The following is a 17,581-nucleotide window of genomic DNA, read 5'->3' as shown; positions in this document are numbered from 1 at the left end:
GATCACGCATAATACAAGATGGTGACACAGAGATTATATGAATAACAGCAGTGTTGATTCTTTGTAAGAAGAAAGCAAATAAACATTTCCATCAACAAAAATGCAGAGGAGTCAAGGTCCTGCCCAAGACCATATTAGATAGAGACATCATTCAAAGATCATCTACATCATTTCACAGTTCCACATGTCCAAAAGGAGTAGGAAGATGCAAAGCTTATTTAATCCTACCCCCCATCTATTCCACATCTAGTGCGGTACATGTTATTCACTTCCTGTATTCCATGTAATATTTTTGATATAATAATCAGTATAATAATAAATAATAAAAAAAACAAGATGATCAAGACTCTTCTGCCTTGTATTTAGCAAACATCAACTGCTTGTATTGTTTTTTGAATTTGCTCATTTCTGTACATTGTTTGAGTTCCTTACTCAATCTGTTCCATAATTTAATTCCACATATTGAAATGCTGTGGGTTTACAGCGTTGTTCTCGCAGATAAGTGTTGTCATTTTTTCGTCTATTATGATCCCCAGAAATGTATTTTCTTTCACCCTTTCAATGTCCACCCCGTCTATTTGTATTAGGTCGTACGTGTCCTTTCTGCTATTACCAAATACCATTATTTTAGTTTTACTTAAGTTCAAGGATAATCTGTTTTTATCAAACCATGTCTTTAGTATGACCATTTCAGCCTTGACCTATTTAATTAATTCCTGTGTGCTTTCCCCAGAACAAAAGGCAGTGGTATCATCCGTAAATAATACCAACTTTAAGTCTTTTGTCACTTTACAAATGTCACTGGCATACAAATTGAACAGTTTTGGTCCCAATATTGACCCCTGGGGTACTCCACACGTGATATTTAAACTCCCAGATGTGTATTCTCCTGGCTTTACAAATTGCTTCCTGTTTGCTAGGTAACTTTTAACCCGATTCAAAACTAATCCTCTGATTCCGTACCTTTCTAATTTTGTTGTTAAAATATTGTGATTAATTGTATCGAAGGCTTTTGTAAGATCCATAAATACTGAAACTGCACACTTTCTGTGGTCTATAGCATTAGCAATTTCCTCCGTGATTTCAATCAGTGCCATAGAAGTTGAAATGTTAGCTCTGTAACCGTATTGGCTACCTGCTAGTAATTCATTTTATTAATAAATTTGTGCAACCTGTTATTAAATAGATTCTCCATAATTTTAGAAAATTGGGGTAGTAAGGAAACTGGTCAGTAATTTGTAAATTGATGTTTATCTCAATTTTTGAAAACTTTAGCTATTTTCATTTTGTTAGGAAATTTTCCAGTCTGAAACGATAAGTTACTGATACAGTATATGTTAACTGTTCTACAATCTCATTGATAACCCTTTTTATTGCTTCCATTTTGATTCCATTACAATCAGTTGATGTGTTTGCCTTAAAATTTGTGACAATGTCAGTGATTTCCTTTTTAGTTACATCAGTGAGAAACATGGAATTGAGATTCCTATCTATGGTTTCATTCCATTGGTCCATTGTCTGGAGTTTTGGAATTTCTTCTTATATATTTACAAAATAATGATTGAACATTTCAACTACCTCATTGATATCATCCTTATTAGTGTTTCCAACCATAAAAAAATAAAATAATGAGGGTCGTCTGCTTTCTTAGTGCTGTTCCTTATAATACTATTTATTTATTTTTGTTCTTATCTAGTAAATGACTATAATATTCTCGCTTGCACACTCTGAAGATTGTTGTCAACTTATTTTTATATGTCTTATATATTTTTCTGCTTCTTTAGTTTTAGTTTGGCTAGCGCCTAGCTTCACCACAGATTCACCTGCAGCACGTCAGTGCCTCAGACCACTTCCAAAAAAAGTAAGGCTACATATTTGATATGACACCACTGCTGCTGTGTTTTTATTTCTGAGTTTGGAAAAGTTAGATGTAGATGTTCGTTTCTATATTGCTATGTGAAATCAATGCACCAAGGAGGGAGGTTCCGGTTAATGCTTAAAGTGGCCAAAATACTGTAAGTATTACATGTGTATCATGAATGTACCTGTTACTACATGGTCACAGCATGCATATAAACCATAAAACCATGTTGGAGGTTTTTGGAGGTGTTTTAATAGTGGTCTTTGTAGGCGGCATAGGTGGATCCTATTCCATGCAGTAATGAGCTGTCTTGTTTTATCTGTTTTTATATCTTTAGAACCCAGAAAAGAGAAAGACACGTGTGTTCATGTCTCACTTAAGGATTGGGGATGACGGGCGAGTACTTGTCTTGTTTTTGCTTGATAATAAAAGCTGGCCTGCTCATCTCCTTCACACCAAACAACATTTGAGCTCCATTTATAGAAGACATTGAGAAGCCACGTGGATCAAGCGCTTTTTGCTTCTTTTAATGGCCAAAAACAACATACATAGGAGACACAATGCATTCAATTAGAATCAAACAGCAATATTATTATTTTCATGAAACATGTCGTACTGTGATGCTAATTTTGCAGAAAGGGGCAACGTTAGCTGCGTTACAAATAAACATTCAGCCTAAATCTTACATTCAATATGACACTCAGCGTGTACAAGGACACTTGACCTCAACACAAAACGGAAAGTGCTTGACCGACACCAAAAAATGACTAAAATGGAAACATGGGGAGAAACTAAAAAAACAATAATGAGAGCATTTAAAACAAATAACTGCAATCAAATTCACACTTTTTTAAAATTCCGCACACATTCCAAATGCTGAGCTACAAAGAGAAACGACCCTCACTTGTGTGTAGTACCACATAATACTGCATATTTACATTTTTTCACTTATGTGCAGTACCACATCATGACTGCATATGTACCTTTATCACTTATGTGCACTACCACATAATACTGCATACTTCTTATAGACTGTAGTACATAATAAAAGCTTCATCTCGGCCAAACAGTGCGGCCAACAAACTAGTCCATGTAATGGTTAGTGCTTCTTTTAGAGTTGGGACAACATAGACCAGTGGTGTCCAAAATGCGCTTGGCACGTTCTAAAAATAAAATTAAACAGGAAAAGTAAAAAAAAAAAACAACAGCAAATATCAAAGGAAAGAGCAGTGATTTTACAAGAATAATGTCCAAATTTGAGGGGAATAAAGATAAAATAACATCTTGTAAAAAGTTGTCAATTCACAAAAATACAGTCGTAATATTATGAGGGAAAAAATATTTTAGAATCATAAAGTTGAAACATTAAAGAAAAAAAGGATGTTATTATTATCATGAGGAAAAAAAACAAAACAAAGAATAAATGTGCAATTAGGTTGAAAAAATTGTATAATAAAATTCAATATGTATAATATATAAGTCTAATAGTAATTACATATTCTAATATTAGTCTAATATTAATTAGATATTAGTAATGTTACGAGTAAAAAAGCATTTTCTTAATGCAAAAATGAGCAAAATAGTGTATCGTGAGGAGAAAAAGTTCATATTAACAATACGCTTTGTCACATTAACTTCTTAGCATATCTACATAAGCTCAAGAGGTTTACGAAATATAAAACATCAACGTGGCCTCTGCATTCTTTGTCTTTTCAGTGTTCGGCCCTCAGTGGAAAAAGTTTTGTCACCCCTGATATGGACAGATTCCAAACAGGGAATCCTTTATCATCTTTATTATCTGCATGTGGTTTATTTTGTTCATAGAACGCACACAGAACGATCTCCTTCCTTCCTCCTTTAAAGCACTGTGCTGATGAGGCATTCAAGCGAACTGCATATTTCTGATTGATAGAGGAATAGAGGAAGGCGGGTTTTTATTAAATACGGCTACAAAAAAGTTTGCTAAAGAAGGTGAGAAACACGAAAGAAGCGGTAGCAAAGCAGGAAGATAGCGTCTGTTCCAACAGGAATGTAATTTAAAGGGTCCTAGTCAACACAGGTTTGGGGGGAGGGTCGTCATACATGATGGCGATCTCATTTATCTTATTTATTGTGTATTGTGTAAAACTAACACATGAATAACATCTGGAGTTTTTCCAGAGAGATGATTACATCGCTTTCATTTGACGTGTGTGGTAAAAGGCAGTGCGCTAGCATGAATTAACTTGAGACAAATGTGCACATTAGCACTCAGTAAGTCATCAAAACTTACCTTTATGCATTCCCACATAGTATCAGCATTTGACACCAAATATGAGGTGAAAGAAAAATGGTAAAAATACAGTAGTAGTCTATCTGTGCAGCATGAGATAAAGTTAGCACACGCACAATGGACATGCGTCAAGTGGGACAGATGTAACAGAGAGAATCCGGACACTTTTCAAAATAAAACATCCAAAAAAATAATAATAATAATGGAAATTATTTGTTCTTTCTGTGCGGCCCGGTACCAAATGACCCACGGCCCGGGGGTTGTGGATCACTGGTTGAAGGGATACGTACATAAGAGCAAGTGAAGCGGGCCAGTGTGTGTAATGATGATTGTACCTGCTGCTGAAGTTTCCAATCCATTTGAAGTGAGCAAGTACACATCTCTTGAAAGTCAACTCTTTAACCAACTAGAAGGAAGCAGCATCCATCTGTGTTTGCTAGTCTACTTAAATAATGACCTTTTATACATTTCATTCATCATTTATATGTGTTTCATTTTGTTTTATGTTTGTAAAATTATCATTATTCTCTAGGAGCGTTTTTTTTGTGTGTTCATATTTTTGGGTGTTTCTTATGGGAAAAAAGGATTGGGTTTTGGTCAGACCTTCTGGAAGGGATCGATGACCAAACCACCCGAGGTTCCACGGTGTTAGAAACACCTTCCAGTCTGAAGCAGAGTACAAGCTCAGTAATATTTTATCATGTAATGCTGTTCATCAATACCTGAAATATCAGCATTGTTATCGTTGTAGAGGCAAAGGTTTTGGTGGTGTCCAAATCGCAGCCCGAGGGCCATTTGTGGGCAGCAGCGTGTACCACACTCAAATAACCTTAGTGGTGGCCTGCCAACCATGAACGCAGGCTGAAGACGTCAGGTGATGTAAAAGCTGCCGGATGACTGCACGGTCAGGGTGTTTGTGGGAGTGGAAATACAGCAAATACGTGATAAACATGCAGCGTGACATCATCAAATCCAACCTCTGACCCTCGCCAGTGTTGCTACTGTCTTCTTTTCCCGGGTAGGTGATGTCAATAAATCAAAGACTTAACGCAGCTCCTCGTTGCTACATGCTAAGAACATGCATCATGTGGGCGGGTTCACAAGTGTGAGTCAAGAGCACGTCTTGCAGCTACAGCATGTACCAGGTTACCATGGCAGCTAGATTCATGTGTGTGCTACGTTCATTCCTGCTAACCTCATTAGCATATGAGTGGATTCAAACGACAAAAGCAAAACACAGAGCAGTGATTTGTGTCCCACTGTGCTACTTAGTGGCTAAATGTGCTTTGGATTGCACTCATTCGTGGTGAAATGTTTACACTTTCTACCCAAATGAAGCAAATGTGGAGTTACCGCCAAGAGGAACGGAACAAGACATCGTCATTACTGCCTTGATCGCGTGTGACATTTAGAAAAATGCCTTCAATGCAGAGCTTGCTCAGCTTGCTTTTCCATACTTTTACCTAAGCTCACATTTGGAGGACAAGTGGGCTGAAAGGGAGCAGAAATGAGCGCAAGTAGCAGCGAGGCTGACCGTGAAGCCTCGTGAATCACCGCCCTCGCCGCCCTCTGGGCCGCCCTCCTTCTGACCGCTCCCTCCAGGGCGCGCATGTGAGGCATAAAGTCTAGCGAGACATAAAAAAAAAGAAGTGCAGGCACGACATGATGAAGCACGATGACATGGCATCAGTGCTCGCTTCCTTCCTTCCTTCTCTCCTTTTCTCCGTGAGGACGGAGCTCGGAATTGCGCACATCTCTGCGGGATAAATGAGCCAGTCAACACGTGGAGCTAACCTCAAAAAGCAAAATAAAAGCTGCTGACATCCTCCAAGGCTGGAATCCTGAAACTTGAAGGAGTGTCCACCTTCCACCTTCAGGCTGGGAGGGCTCACGTGGTTCTGAGACGGCTACCATGACCATGCTGTTGTTTGGTCGAGTTGAATCCTCCACATGTTTGGTGCCTGTGGACATCTACACAAGTCTTTGGCAGGCTGCTGCATGACTTCAATGAGAAGCCAAGCCTCCCCCGTCTGTGGAAAAACAACCTAAAACCGATGGATGGCGCCCGGAACCCAGGATGAAAGCTCTTGGCAGATCAGGACAGCTGCCAGGGAGGGTTGAAGAACTTGATGGCGTGGCTTTTGGCCCACTTGGCGAACACGGACTTCTCCGTGATGAAGCGGTGCCCTCCGTAGGGGGCGCTCTCGTGAAGGAGGTACTCGGCGCACTCGTCCCTGCTGCCCGCCTCGTAGTAGTGGTAGGGGACATTGCGGTAGCCCTCTGTCCTGGTAGAGAGACATTGATAATAGATGACATCCTTTTAGCACTTTAGCATAATAAGTGTAAATAAGAGGTGTTACAATAGTGTATAGGAAGTGTATTAGCCCCAATGCTGGAATTTACACACTTTAAAAGTGCTTTTAGTAAAGCCAACTTGGAACGCACCCAGTGTGTGCGTGACTTTAATGCTAAGGAGCTGTGTTTGTCTCTGACAGAGTGTGTGTCCCCAAGAAGTGCTGTTGTGTACTTTTGACATTTACAGTGTAACTCTGCACTAACATAACAAATGCCACATATCACATATGACATAGTAACAGTAAGAAGTGGGACACAAGGACACAAACATTAGCAACACTAGCAATTGACACTAAAGACACAGGACTGGACTTGTTAAATTATTATGTATTATTATGGCTATGTATTATTATTTATTATGTATTCTTGAAATTGACCTGATCTGTTACGTATTTATTTATTCTTATTTTCTTTTCTTATTTTTCTTAACTCTCCTCTTTTGCTTTGTTTGCTTTATTTTTAAGGTGATTATTTTATTTATGTTTATTAGGACACGCTTGCAGAGCTGCTAGATTTTTCTTGGAGATTTTAAAAAAAAGGACCTATCTCTATCAAAAGTGCTAACATTGCATTTTAACTAGGGATGCTTCGGTCGATCGGCCACCTGTCAGTATCGCTCAATTTCCGTGAAAAACCATGTGATAAATATTTTAAATGCCTTTCATAAAAGCCGATCACCCGTGGCTCGTACTATTGCAGCGTGCAGCCAGCCTGTAGTGATCCCTGCGTGCAGTGCACTGCAACATCTTGGGTAGTGTCCTCCTCCCACTTTCATTCACACTGCGCAGGCGTGCCAAAACAAACACAAACATGTCTGCCGTGTGGAACTTAACTGTGAACACATATCTGGTGGGGGTATCAAAAAGCTTTAATTTAATATGGCATTTGAAGAACAAACATGTGACGGAGTATGGGGACTTTTCAAGGCTCACGGTGCAGCTAGGTCAATCGGCAGCTAACACAGCCAAAACCTTGGACAACACTCGCCCGTATGGGCGTGACAGTCACAAGGCTAGGCAAACAACCCGAAAAATAATAGAATTCATCGGAAGGGATGAGCAGCCTTTTTCAGCGGTGGAAGACACCTGGTTCCTCCGACTGCTCTCTCACTTGGAGCCCACCAATTAATTACAATTTTATTAGTAATTACCTATTTTTTGGGCCTCCTGGCAGCCACGGGACTTTGGAATTGTCCTGACATTTCCCCTTTATACGGCACTCCGGGCCACTCCGGACATATGCGTGTTCGAAATAAATTAAACCAAACCAAACCAATAGCACTCATCATAAATACAGTGGTGTGAAAAAGTGTTTGCTTGTTTCAGATCATCCAATTTTTTTTTATATTAGTCAATGACAACACACCTGAACACAAAATGCAGTTTTTAAATTAAACTTTTTATTATTAAGGGAGAAAGAAAATCCAAACCCACATGTCACTGTGTGAAAAAGTGATTGCCCCCTAAACCTAATAACTGGTTGGGCCACCCTTAGCAGCAACAACTGCAATCAAGCGTTTGTGATAACTTGCAATGAGCTTCTTAGAGCGCTGTGGAGGAATTTTGTCCCACTCATCTTTGCAGAATTGTTGCAATTCAGCCACACTGGAGGGTTTTTGAGCATGAACCACCTCTCTAAGGTCATGCCACAGCCCCGGGATTGTCTCGCACCATCTTCCTTCTTTCACAGCGGTTCTGGTGCCCCTCCCTGTTCTGGTGTCCGTCTGTGCCCCGAACAAGCCATCGCATCAGGCTTCAGCAAACTCCTACGCCCGCTGCCCATCCCCTCCCATCCATGGTCCCATGTTGCATTGGACTTTGTTACAGGCCTTCCACCTTCCAACGGTCATTCTGACGATAGTGGACCATTTTTCCAAGTTGCCAGTGTCACCCTTCCCAAGCTTCAGACAGCTGATCTGCTGGACCACCACGTCTTCCGGCTCCATGGCATCCCTGTCGGTGTGGTCTCGGACAGAGGTCCACAATTTTCTGCTGCGGTCTGGAAAGCCTTCTGCAAAGCTTTGGGTGCATTGCCCAGCTTGTCCTCCAGCTATCATCCTCAGACTAATGGCCAGACGGAGCGGGCCAACCAGAATTTGGAGGCCGCCATCCGCTGTGTGCCACCAGCAACCCACCTCTTGGGTCCTCAACTTAACTTGGATCGAGTATGCCTGCAACACCCTCATCAGTTTGACCACAGGCCTCTCCCGATTTCATGGGGCCTACGGGTACCAGCCTCCAGCTTTCCTCTCCCTGGAGTCAGCAGTCCCTTCCATGTCCGCCCACCTGCGGCTTGCCCGCCAGGGCAACACCAGGGCGGCTCTAGCATGCACGTCTGAACGGAACCAGCGCCTGGCCAACCATCATCGCATTCCTGCCCCCGGATTATAAACCTGGAAAAACGGTGCGGCTGTCATCTCATTCGCCCACTCCAAGAAGCTACAACCCAGGTACATTGGCCCATACTCTGTTGAGCATGTCATTAATCCCTCTTGTGTTCTGCTCCGGCTTCCGGATTCCCTCAGGATACACCCTGTTTTCCATGACTCCCTCCTGAAGCCGGTCACCTCCAGCAACCTTAGCCCTCCAGAGGTGCCACATCCTCCCAGGCTTGTCGATGGCCTTTAAAGTCAAAACCATCTTGGAAGGGGCAGGGGCTTCCAGTATCTGGTCGACTGGGAGGGGTACAGCCCAGAGGACCGTTCATGGATTTCCCAATTTCTTATTCTTGATCCCACATTACTCTCTGATTTTTATAATCGCTTTCCGGAGAAGCCAGGTAAGCCGCCAGGTGGCGTCCATTAAGAGGGGGGGTACTGTCACTTTCCACATTTCCGTCCTTTGTTGTTGTCCCTGCCTTCTCCTCGCTTGTTTTTTTTATTCTTTTCGGAAGCCTGGCTGGCTGGAGGCAGAACAACTGGGCGCAGCTGTTGCTGATTGCCTACTGCTCTACTTACGCTGACCGTATGCACCTGGGAGATGCTGCTTCTTTCTTCCACTCCTGCTCGTCATTCATGCATGGACTACACTTCGTGCTTTGTAGATTGCTTTTTGCTAGTTAGTCATTTTTGATGCAGTTTACAACTTAGCTTCTTCAACCCTTGGACCAGTTATGGTGAGCATCTCCATTAACTTTTGCCCAGTTGTTGCTCCTGATTTCCAGCCAAGGCTTCTGCTCTGTGCCCTGTTTTTATTTTGTACTTTATTCCATGGTACTACACTCTCAGTTTTTTCTCCTACACCTTCATCATTGGCTTCTTTCGTGTTATTTACCTGTGTTGCTACTTTATTTTATTAAAAGACTTACGATGACACCAGTTTCCTGGCTTTGCATGTGCGTCTGCACCCACAACAGAACGTAACATGCTCTCTCTAAATACGTAAAAATCAATGTCTTTCATGACATGCATTTTCTAAGGTGTTTTTGTGAAGATGTATGTTAAACTTGGAAAAGCGCGGTGTGTTTGTTGTTGTTTACGCCTGTCTGTTTTATTCCCTCAGGGTTCATGATCATGTCAATCAGTACATACTCACGTTTCTATTTACTCAAAATAGATCATGTAGAAGTCATGATCGTTTATTCCTGGTTTTAGTTACTTGAGTTTTATGATCATTTCTATGATCAAGGGTGGAAATGTGGTGGCAACTTTATGTTCTATCAGTATTATCGTTCAGTGTTCGTAGTGTTAGTTATGAATGTGTTATGACTTGATTTTTCTGTAGTGCACATTCATATAACCTTGGCTTATTGGAATAACTCATTATATTGTGTTTATCAACGACTCAAGGCTGGAGACATTTTGTCTGTTTATCAAATCCCTCTGTCTGTAAAAACAATCACTCTGTCCTCAAAACAAGGCCTCCAGCCGTCATAAATAAGTTAATTTAGCGGTGTGCTTTAGGCTAAGTAGGCAGCGCATATCCTTGCAACCGACTTCCCTTCCGGATAGATTTTGTATAACTATTCTTTCTCCCCACCCTTTGAGGAGACTCTTGTGTCAGACTCCTATGTGACCTGTTGTCAACTGTCTCCTTCCGCAGCATAAATATATCAAAAGATAGATCTGTCGCTGAGCAGTTCAATTCTTCTCTCAATCGGAGCAAACCGAAATTTTCCACCACACAACAATGAGATTGTTTAAGATCAGGGGTGTTCAAACCTTTTCCAATGAAAAATAAAAATAAAAGGATGCACAAAAAAATCACAGAAAAATCAAAGGATGCAGGGGACCGTCCATCCATCCATTTTCTATACCGCTTCTTCCTCATTAGGGTCGCGGGGGCATGCTGGACCCTGGACTGGTCGCCAGCCAATCGCAGTGCAGGGGACCGCTTTGATATATTTTTTTTATTGTTCCATCTCATAAAAAGGCTTAAAAAATACAATTTATATACATTTAAGGCCAGAGCTTTGTGTAATTAATTATTGGCATCAACATTTCTGCTTTTTTCTTTACATTGTGTATTTTTTGCTATATTTTTCCAATTTTTTCTTTTTTATTTTAGGGTCTATTTTTATTTCTCCAATGTGCCGTGGGCCAATGATAAACTAGTGGCGTGCTGCAAATGGCCCCCGGGCCACACCTTGGACACCCTCGTTTTAGCTTGTTTTATGCCTTATACAGTAATCCCTCGTTTTTGGCAGTTAATTGGTTCCAGACACAACCGTGATACGTAGGATATCTTTATTTATAAATGGAATGGATATTTACGTAGTTAAAACATGGAAAACCTGTTTACAACTTTCTAAATACATTTTTTGACATTATTAGAGCCCTCGAAACATGAAGTAACACCCCTATAATATTAGAGTTGACTACAATTATACAATAGAAGCACTGTAAACAAAATGTGTTCAAATGTTCTCCTGCATTTGTTAGCATGTCACGTTCCCACTGACGCCTTCAATGAGGCTTGCTTTTCGTGGTTTCCACTAGGGCGGTACTGCTTTGGAGTGGAAACCCAACCCGGGTAGTCGGGAGTGTTCAGTGTAAAAGGGGGAGTGGTTTATTGTAAATGGATGGAGTTTTACCTGCAATAGGTGTCGTTGATCATGCCGTAGACATGGATCTCTTTGCACATGTCCATGGCCAGGATGAGAGTGAACCAGCCGGTGCTCAAGTAAGAGCCTGACTGGATCCTGCAGACACAAAAATACACAACGGCCTCTTTACACGGCACAATCCAATGCAAATACAATAATGCTGACTTTTGGAGGTATTCTTTCATGTTTTCGTGCCCTGCTTTAGCTCCATGACAGCGACAAAAAATTGGAAACATCAGCAGCCGAGTGTGATGGCAGGAGCTTCTGGGACTCTGCAAACCCAAAGCGTGAGAAGCCGCAGGGTACAAACAAGTATGTATTTTTTTATTTTGCTTCCTACAAGGGCCACGGAGCAACTGCAATTTATTTTTAATGACACGAATGAGCAATGCGGCCGCATGAGCTCGCTGGAGCGTCTCTTCATTCTACCAGAGGGCGATAAGAAGCACCTCTGCACAGCACACAACACACACCATGCTGCTTCCTTCTCTTGTGCAACACCAACGACAGGACGGCGAACTAACTAACTCCCAAATGAATGTCACCTGCTGTTTGTGTTACCACATGATGGCAACAGTACATTTGGACATAACTTCGTAAAAATGGCAGCAAAGTTGATTTTGATCATTGACCTGTCAAAGAACATACAAAAAAGAAGAAACAATGACGGGACGTGTTTTTATGTTATTTTCATAGGTGATGGAGATTGTTGATGTTTTCAAGCCATCATGTGAGGGAATGTGGGCATACTAATGGCATATTTGGAAAGCTCTCATCCAGATCTTTCCTTTGAGGTATGACACCATGTGCTTTCTTGCCTTTTTATTTTTTTTTACCTCGCTACTAGTGAACTTTGACCTTCGACAACTCTTTACAGCTAAGGTCAATTGCCACTAAAAGTTCATCACCTGGAGACAATCAACTTTGACCTAGAGCTTGATGCACTGACATTTTGACTGTTGAACACACCCGTAGTCTACTCCGCCCTCCATCCGAGATGTAGTTTGCTCATGGAGCCAACACCACAAGCCCGACCCCGACAAAGATCCACAAAAGTAGGGGTGGCCAAAGTGTGGCTTGGAAGCCAACCACGGGCCGTGGCTCATTTGTCATTGCAAAGAAACAAAATAAAATTAAAAAAAAAACTTCTGTAAGAGAAGGCGTGGTACAGAAGACAGTGTAGTAAGACTAGGAAAAGTGTTTTGGTAAATAAACATGAATCAGTTCATAACGAAAAGCACTGTAGTTAATTTCTGTTCTTGTAAAACACCCCTTGAGTACAACAAAAGCTCATGCTCCTTTGCGTTGCAGCTTTAATTTTTTGGGTTTTTTTTAGGCTGTCCATTCAGGCGGTAAGTGTGTCAGCGAGCGTATGTGAAGAAAGACAAGGTTTGTTTGTGGAAAGATGGAAGTTGCTGTAAAATGTCATAAGGGATGTGACTCGCAGCCATGTGTGTCAAGTGTGTATTTTGATGGGCGCTGTCAGAAAGTACTGACTGATGTTGTTTCTTGTGTTTGTTGGTCGAGTGGAAAGAATTTCTTTTCAGTCAAAAGCAGAAGAAAAACAGTTGCTAGTAAAAAAGTGGCTGAATGGATTTGGGGGGCGTAAACCCATAAACGGGATGGCGGCGTCTAACGGAGGCGCAGACCCGGTTTAGGCGGGAAAGCAGGACCAGGTGGCAGCGCTGCCAAGTGTGATTTAAGTCCCAGCTGCTCGTAAGGGCGCTTATCTCCCGCTGATAGCATCCAACAGCAGAAAGTGGCCAATAATGCCGGCAGCTCGCAGATTACAGCCAACGTGATAAATTACATTTCACATGTCACCACTTGGCCAGCAGAGGGAGCCATTCATTGCTGACCAAATGGGCTGCTAGGAATCCAAACAGGAAGTCAACAGGAACAGCACAGAAGTCAATGTGGGACTGGGAAGAGCAGAAAGTACAAAAGAAAATAGCTTTTTCAAAAAATGTTATAAAAATTTTGTATGAAAATGTTTAATATATAAAGTGTTTTTTTCCATGCGGAATTATTGAACAATTAATTAATTAAATTAACAATTAATTAACAATTAAACAACGGCCACATACTGAAAAATGAAAGGATGTGATGGCCACTTTTACATTTGTGTGATCAGTGAAAAAGTGTGTTATTTGTGTAAACCTTTTCGCCTTACATTACACTTATTTTTACAAATATACAAATATAAATATATATTTGTATATTATATAAATATAAACTTTCTTCTTGTACATTTTTTTCTGGTAGAATTATGTCTTTATTCTCATAATATTTTGAAATTATTATAGTAAAATTAGAACTTTTTCCCAAATTAATTTTCTAAAAATTCCAACTTAATTAATAAATGAATGATCTTTTTTCAATTTTTGCTGACTTTTTTGAAGTTTTGTTGTTTAATTGTGTTTTTAGAATGTACTGAGGGCCAATTTAAAAAAAACATTTAAAATAAAAAGGCCCTCGGGCCAGAGTTTGGACACCACTGAATTACTCATTTCGGTACTTTGAAAGAAAAAGAGAACAGTGTAGGAGCCAATCATGAGTTGCAAGGAACTCATGATTGGCTTGTCAGGCCATTGGAAATTGCAGGAGGTCATTACTCAATATAACAGTCTGACTCACCGTGTCATCTAAGAAAGAATGCTAGCATGATCACACAGTACCAAGGCAGGTAAGAAATATACAAAACAAGTACCAACAGGAGTGTAGAATAAAAAAAAACACTACAACAAAACAAAAACAACATGGAAAAAATGATTAGAGCACCCTTGTTTCTTCAGTTTATTGATCCATTGTAATGCTTGGTACAACTAAAGGTACATTTGCTTGGACAAATGTAATGATGATAAGAAATATAACTCATGAGTTTAATTTAAGAGCTGATATCTAGCAACTTCCATGGTTTTCTTGATAATAACCAAAGTTCTTACATGAACAGCTAAAGCATTGTACTGCCAAAAAATGTAATTCTTATGAGCTATTTTTGTTGTCAATGTTATATTTGTCCAAACAAAGGTACCCTTAGTTGTATCAGGCATTAAAATGAACAAGAAACTGAAGAAACAAGGGTGTATTTGAACTTATTCCCATCATGCACTGCTACGCATCAAAGCATCAGTTGCAATGACGGCAATAACGGCCTGCGTCACCGGAGGGAGCCTCTGCGGCCATTGCCATCATTACAACTGAGTTAACTGCTTTGATGAGAAGCAATGCATGATAGAAAGAAATAAAATAGTTGCTGTTTTGCTTGTTTTTTACTTGTATCGGTACTGGTCTTGTATATTTCTTATCTACCTTTTACGTAATAAGTTGCTGTGTGATGATTCTAGCGTTCTTTCTTAGATGACACGGTGAGTCAGACTGATATTGAGTAATGACCTCCTGCGATTTCCGATAGGTTGACAAGCTCATCATGAGTTCAATTGTAGCCCATGATTGGCTCCTGCCAAAGAAAGAGCTACCGTTTCCTCACTGACTCGCGAGCAGCACAGTTTTTAAACGAGTAGTAGTTTGAAGTAAAGGAGATGTCACAAGAGTAGAACATGGCCATAAGTTAGCTGCACCGCTGTATAAGCCGCAGGGTTCAAAGTTTAAGAAAAAAGTAGCGCCTTGTACATCGGTATTTATGGTATTTTACGAGTCAAAACAAACACAAACAGCTGAATATGAATATAAAATGTGAGGAAGCAGCAATATTACACTACATGCCAACACAAATGCTCAAATTCCAGTCGGGGCGTTTATTTACCAAAACTACAAAATAATGATTTGGCGGGCATGAGAAAGTGGAAAGGAAAACATAACTCTCTTTGACCACTCATGTGGTCATTTATTAACTAAGAATAAAAATATAAATGTAACACTTTTGTTTCTGCTCCCATCTTAAATGAGCTGACCTCTAAGACGTCAAACTTTTTCTTTCTACACAAAAGTCCTATCTCGCTCAAATATTCCTCGTAAATCGGTCTAAATCTGTGTTAGTGAGCACTTCATCCAGGTCATAATCCATCCACCTCACAGGTGTAGTATGTCAAGATGCTGATTAGACAGCATGACGATTGCACAGGTGTGCCACAAATAAAAGGCCTCTTCAAAATGTGCATTTTTACTGCGTGTCTTTTTGCATCCGCTTGCTTCAGCAGTTCATGTTTCCTGGTTAGAAGACTTACTGGAGTGCGCGTGTGTGAATTGATGAAATCATTGGCTTCCTGCCACATCCTGATGACTTTGTGTTTCACAGGTGGCTCACTGAGGAGGAGGAGGATGAAGATGGATGTTGCGAGAAAGAAAGAGAAGAATGACAACTGTCCCAGGCTGGATTACAACCCTCGTTGTCACGGCGATGTTCCAGGTATGTGAGTCACCACACACACACACACAGTGATGCAGTGTGAAGCTGAAAAAATACGCCGCGTGTTGCCTCAACACATCAAACACCACAACAAAAAAGGAATCCTGCTAAGTGAGAAACAAACAATCAGCCTTGCAGCTTTTGTACTTGGCAGAGGTAATAAATCTGGCTGCTGTGTTGATGTGGAGTGTGTCGCCAACACGCTGTCAGAGGGTTGTGTGTTTCCACAGACGTTGCTGGCAGCACAACACAACATCGCAACCTCATTAAGCAGCTTGTCCTTTCCCACACGCATTTTTGTCTGCCGGGTGGAAGCCAGTCCTCATGATGCGCCCCATCCCCACTCACCATTTAACATGGGGCATGCTGGACGGACCATCCAGGTTGGCAGAGTGCCAGGCTGTATTTTAAACTGTGTAGTGAAGCCTGCTTTTTCCAAAGTGGTGGTGGGTCAGAGGTGGTATGATGCAATGAGGAAGGAGGTTTTTCCTTTATGATGTCATGAAAAAACGCAACTTGAAAAGTGAGTGTTTGAACGCCTCTTCTGTCCAAAGGGATGGAGATGATAGCTTCTGGTGTTCAGATCAGATCTATTTCTTTGAATTGAGCATGCGATGTTGTCCATTCTTGGGAAAGTACCCCCAGATTCTTTGATTCTAACAATTGTGAATTGAGTCTAGAAGTCTGAAAGACAGTTTACAATTTAATTCAAACAGGAGTAGACACAAGCAATTCTAATGCCAGCGCTGGAGAGAGCGATTAGTTTTGTTGGTTTCTCATAATATTATGACTTTTTCTTTAATATTTTAACTCGATGCTACTAAAATAACATTATTGTTCCTCATAATATTACAAGTTCATTCTCGTAAAACTGTGACTTTTTTTCTTGTTAGAATACAACTTTTTTCCTTTATACTTTGACTTTACTCTCATAAAATTACTGCTTTTTTCATTTGTTGTCTGTTGTCCCAAATATTTCAACTTTATCTTTGTAAATTTTGTTCTCATAATTATGATTTATTCTCATATTATTTTGACTTTATTCTTGTAACATATTCTTTTCTGCAATCTAAGTTTCCAGAAATTTCCATTCATTGTTTTGTTCATATCACATAATATTTTAAAATATATATTTATATATATATATTTTTTTAAAAACAACACCTTTTGACTTTATTCTTGTAAAATTACTGCTGAATTTTCCATTTTTCCTGTGTTTTGTTTTTTTTTACTTTTCTTGTTAAATGATATTTTTAGAATGTGCCACGGGCCAATGAAAAAACAGCTGCAGCCAGCATTTGGCCCCCAGGCTGCACTTTGGACACCCTAACTTCTGTGAAGCCTTCTTTTGTTGTTGGGATATTAGGCACCAGCCTGTCTTACGATATGGTGACATATCTAGAAACGAAGTGTGTGTGTATGCGTGCGTGTGTGTGCGCGTGTGCATGTTTGTGTGCAAGATAGCTATGAGAACAGAGTGTGTGCGTATCGACCAAGATGGCCTGGTGATAGTGTGTCATGTTTCTGCTATCAACAAGACTTCAACATGTCTTGTTCAAAGCAGTGGGAAAATATTCCATTCCTAACAATAGACAGGCTTTATGGATACATACTATTATTAGAACATTATTCAATCAATCAAAAGTCACTTTTGCATCACAGAGGAGCTTTAAGTGTGAAA

The 17,581-nt window shown here is 40.5% G+C and overlaps 1 protein-coding gene across 3 annotated transcripts in view; it reads right to left on the bottom strand.

The window, feature by feature from the left end:
* The window catches only part of st6galnac3 (ST6 (alpha-N-acetyl-neuraminyl-2,3-beta-galactosyl-1,3)-N-acetylgalactosaminide alpha-2,6-sialyltransferase 3), a 39,484-nt gene that overhangs the window by 4,267 nt on the left and 17,636 nt on the right, over positions 1–17,581 (bottom strand). For 2 of the 3 annotated variants that reach the window (XM_054767376.1, XM_054767377.1), the window contains 2 exons: positions 11,520–11,627; positions 2,014–6,418 (listed from right to left, as the gene is read on the bottom strand). In XM_054767376.1, the coding sequence (XP_054623351.1) occupies positions 6,229–6,418; positions 11,520–11,627 (298 nt within the window). In that variant the 3' untranslated portion in view covers positions 2,014–6,228. Of the gene's footprint in view, positions 1–2,013; positions 6,419–11,519; positions 11,628–17,581 lie in introns of those variants that run through there. The other variant, XR_008569511.1, reaches the window with a different exon arrangement.

The sequence above is a fragment of the Dunckerocampus dactyliophorus genome, chromosome 2 (assembly GCF_027744805.1).
Source record: "Dunckerocampus dactyliophorus isolate RoL2022-P2 chromosome 2, RoL_Ddac_1.1, whole genome shotgun sequence".
Taxonomy (NCBI): Eukaryota; Metazoa; Chordata; class Actinopteri; order Syngnathiformes; family Syngnathidae; genus Dunckerocampus; species Dunckerocampus dactyliophorus.
The sequence above is the reverse complement of the archived record's forward strand: the minus strand, read 5'-3'. Positions and strand labels throughout refer to the sequence as shown.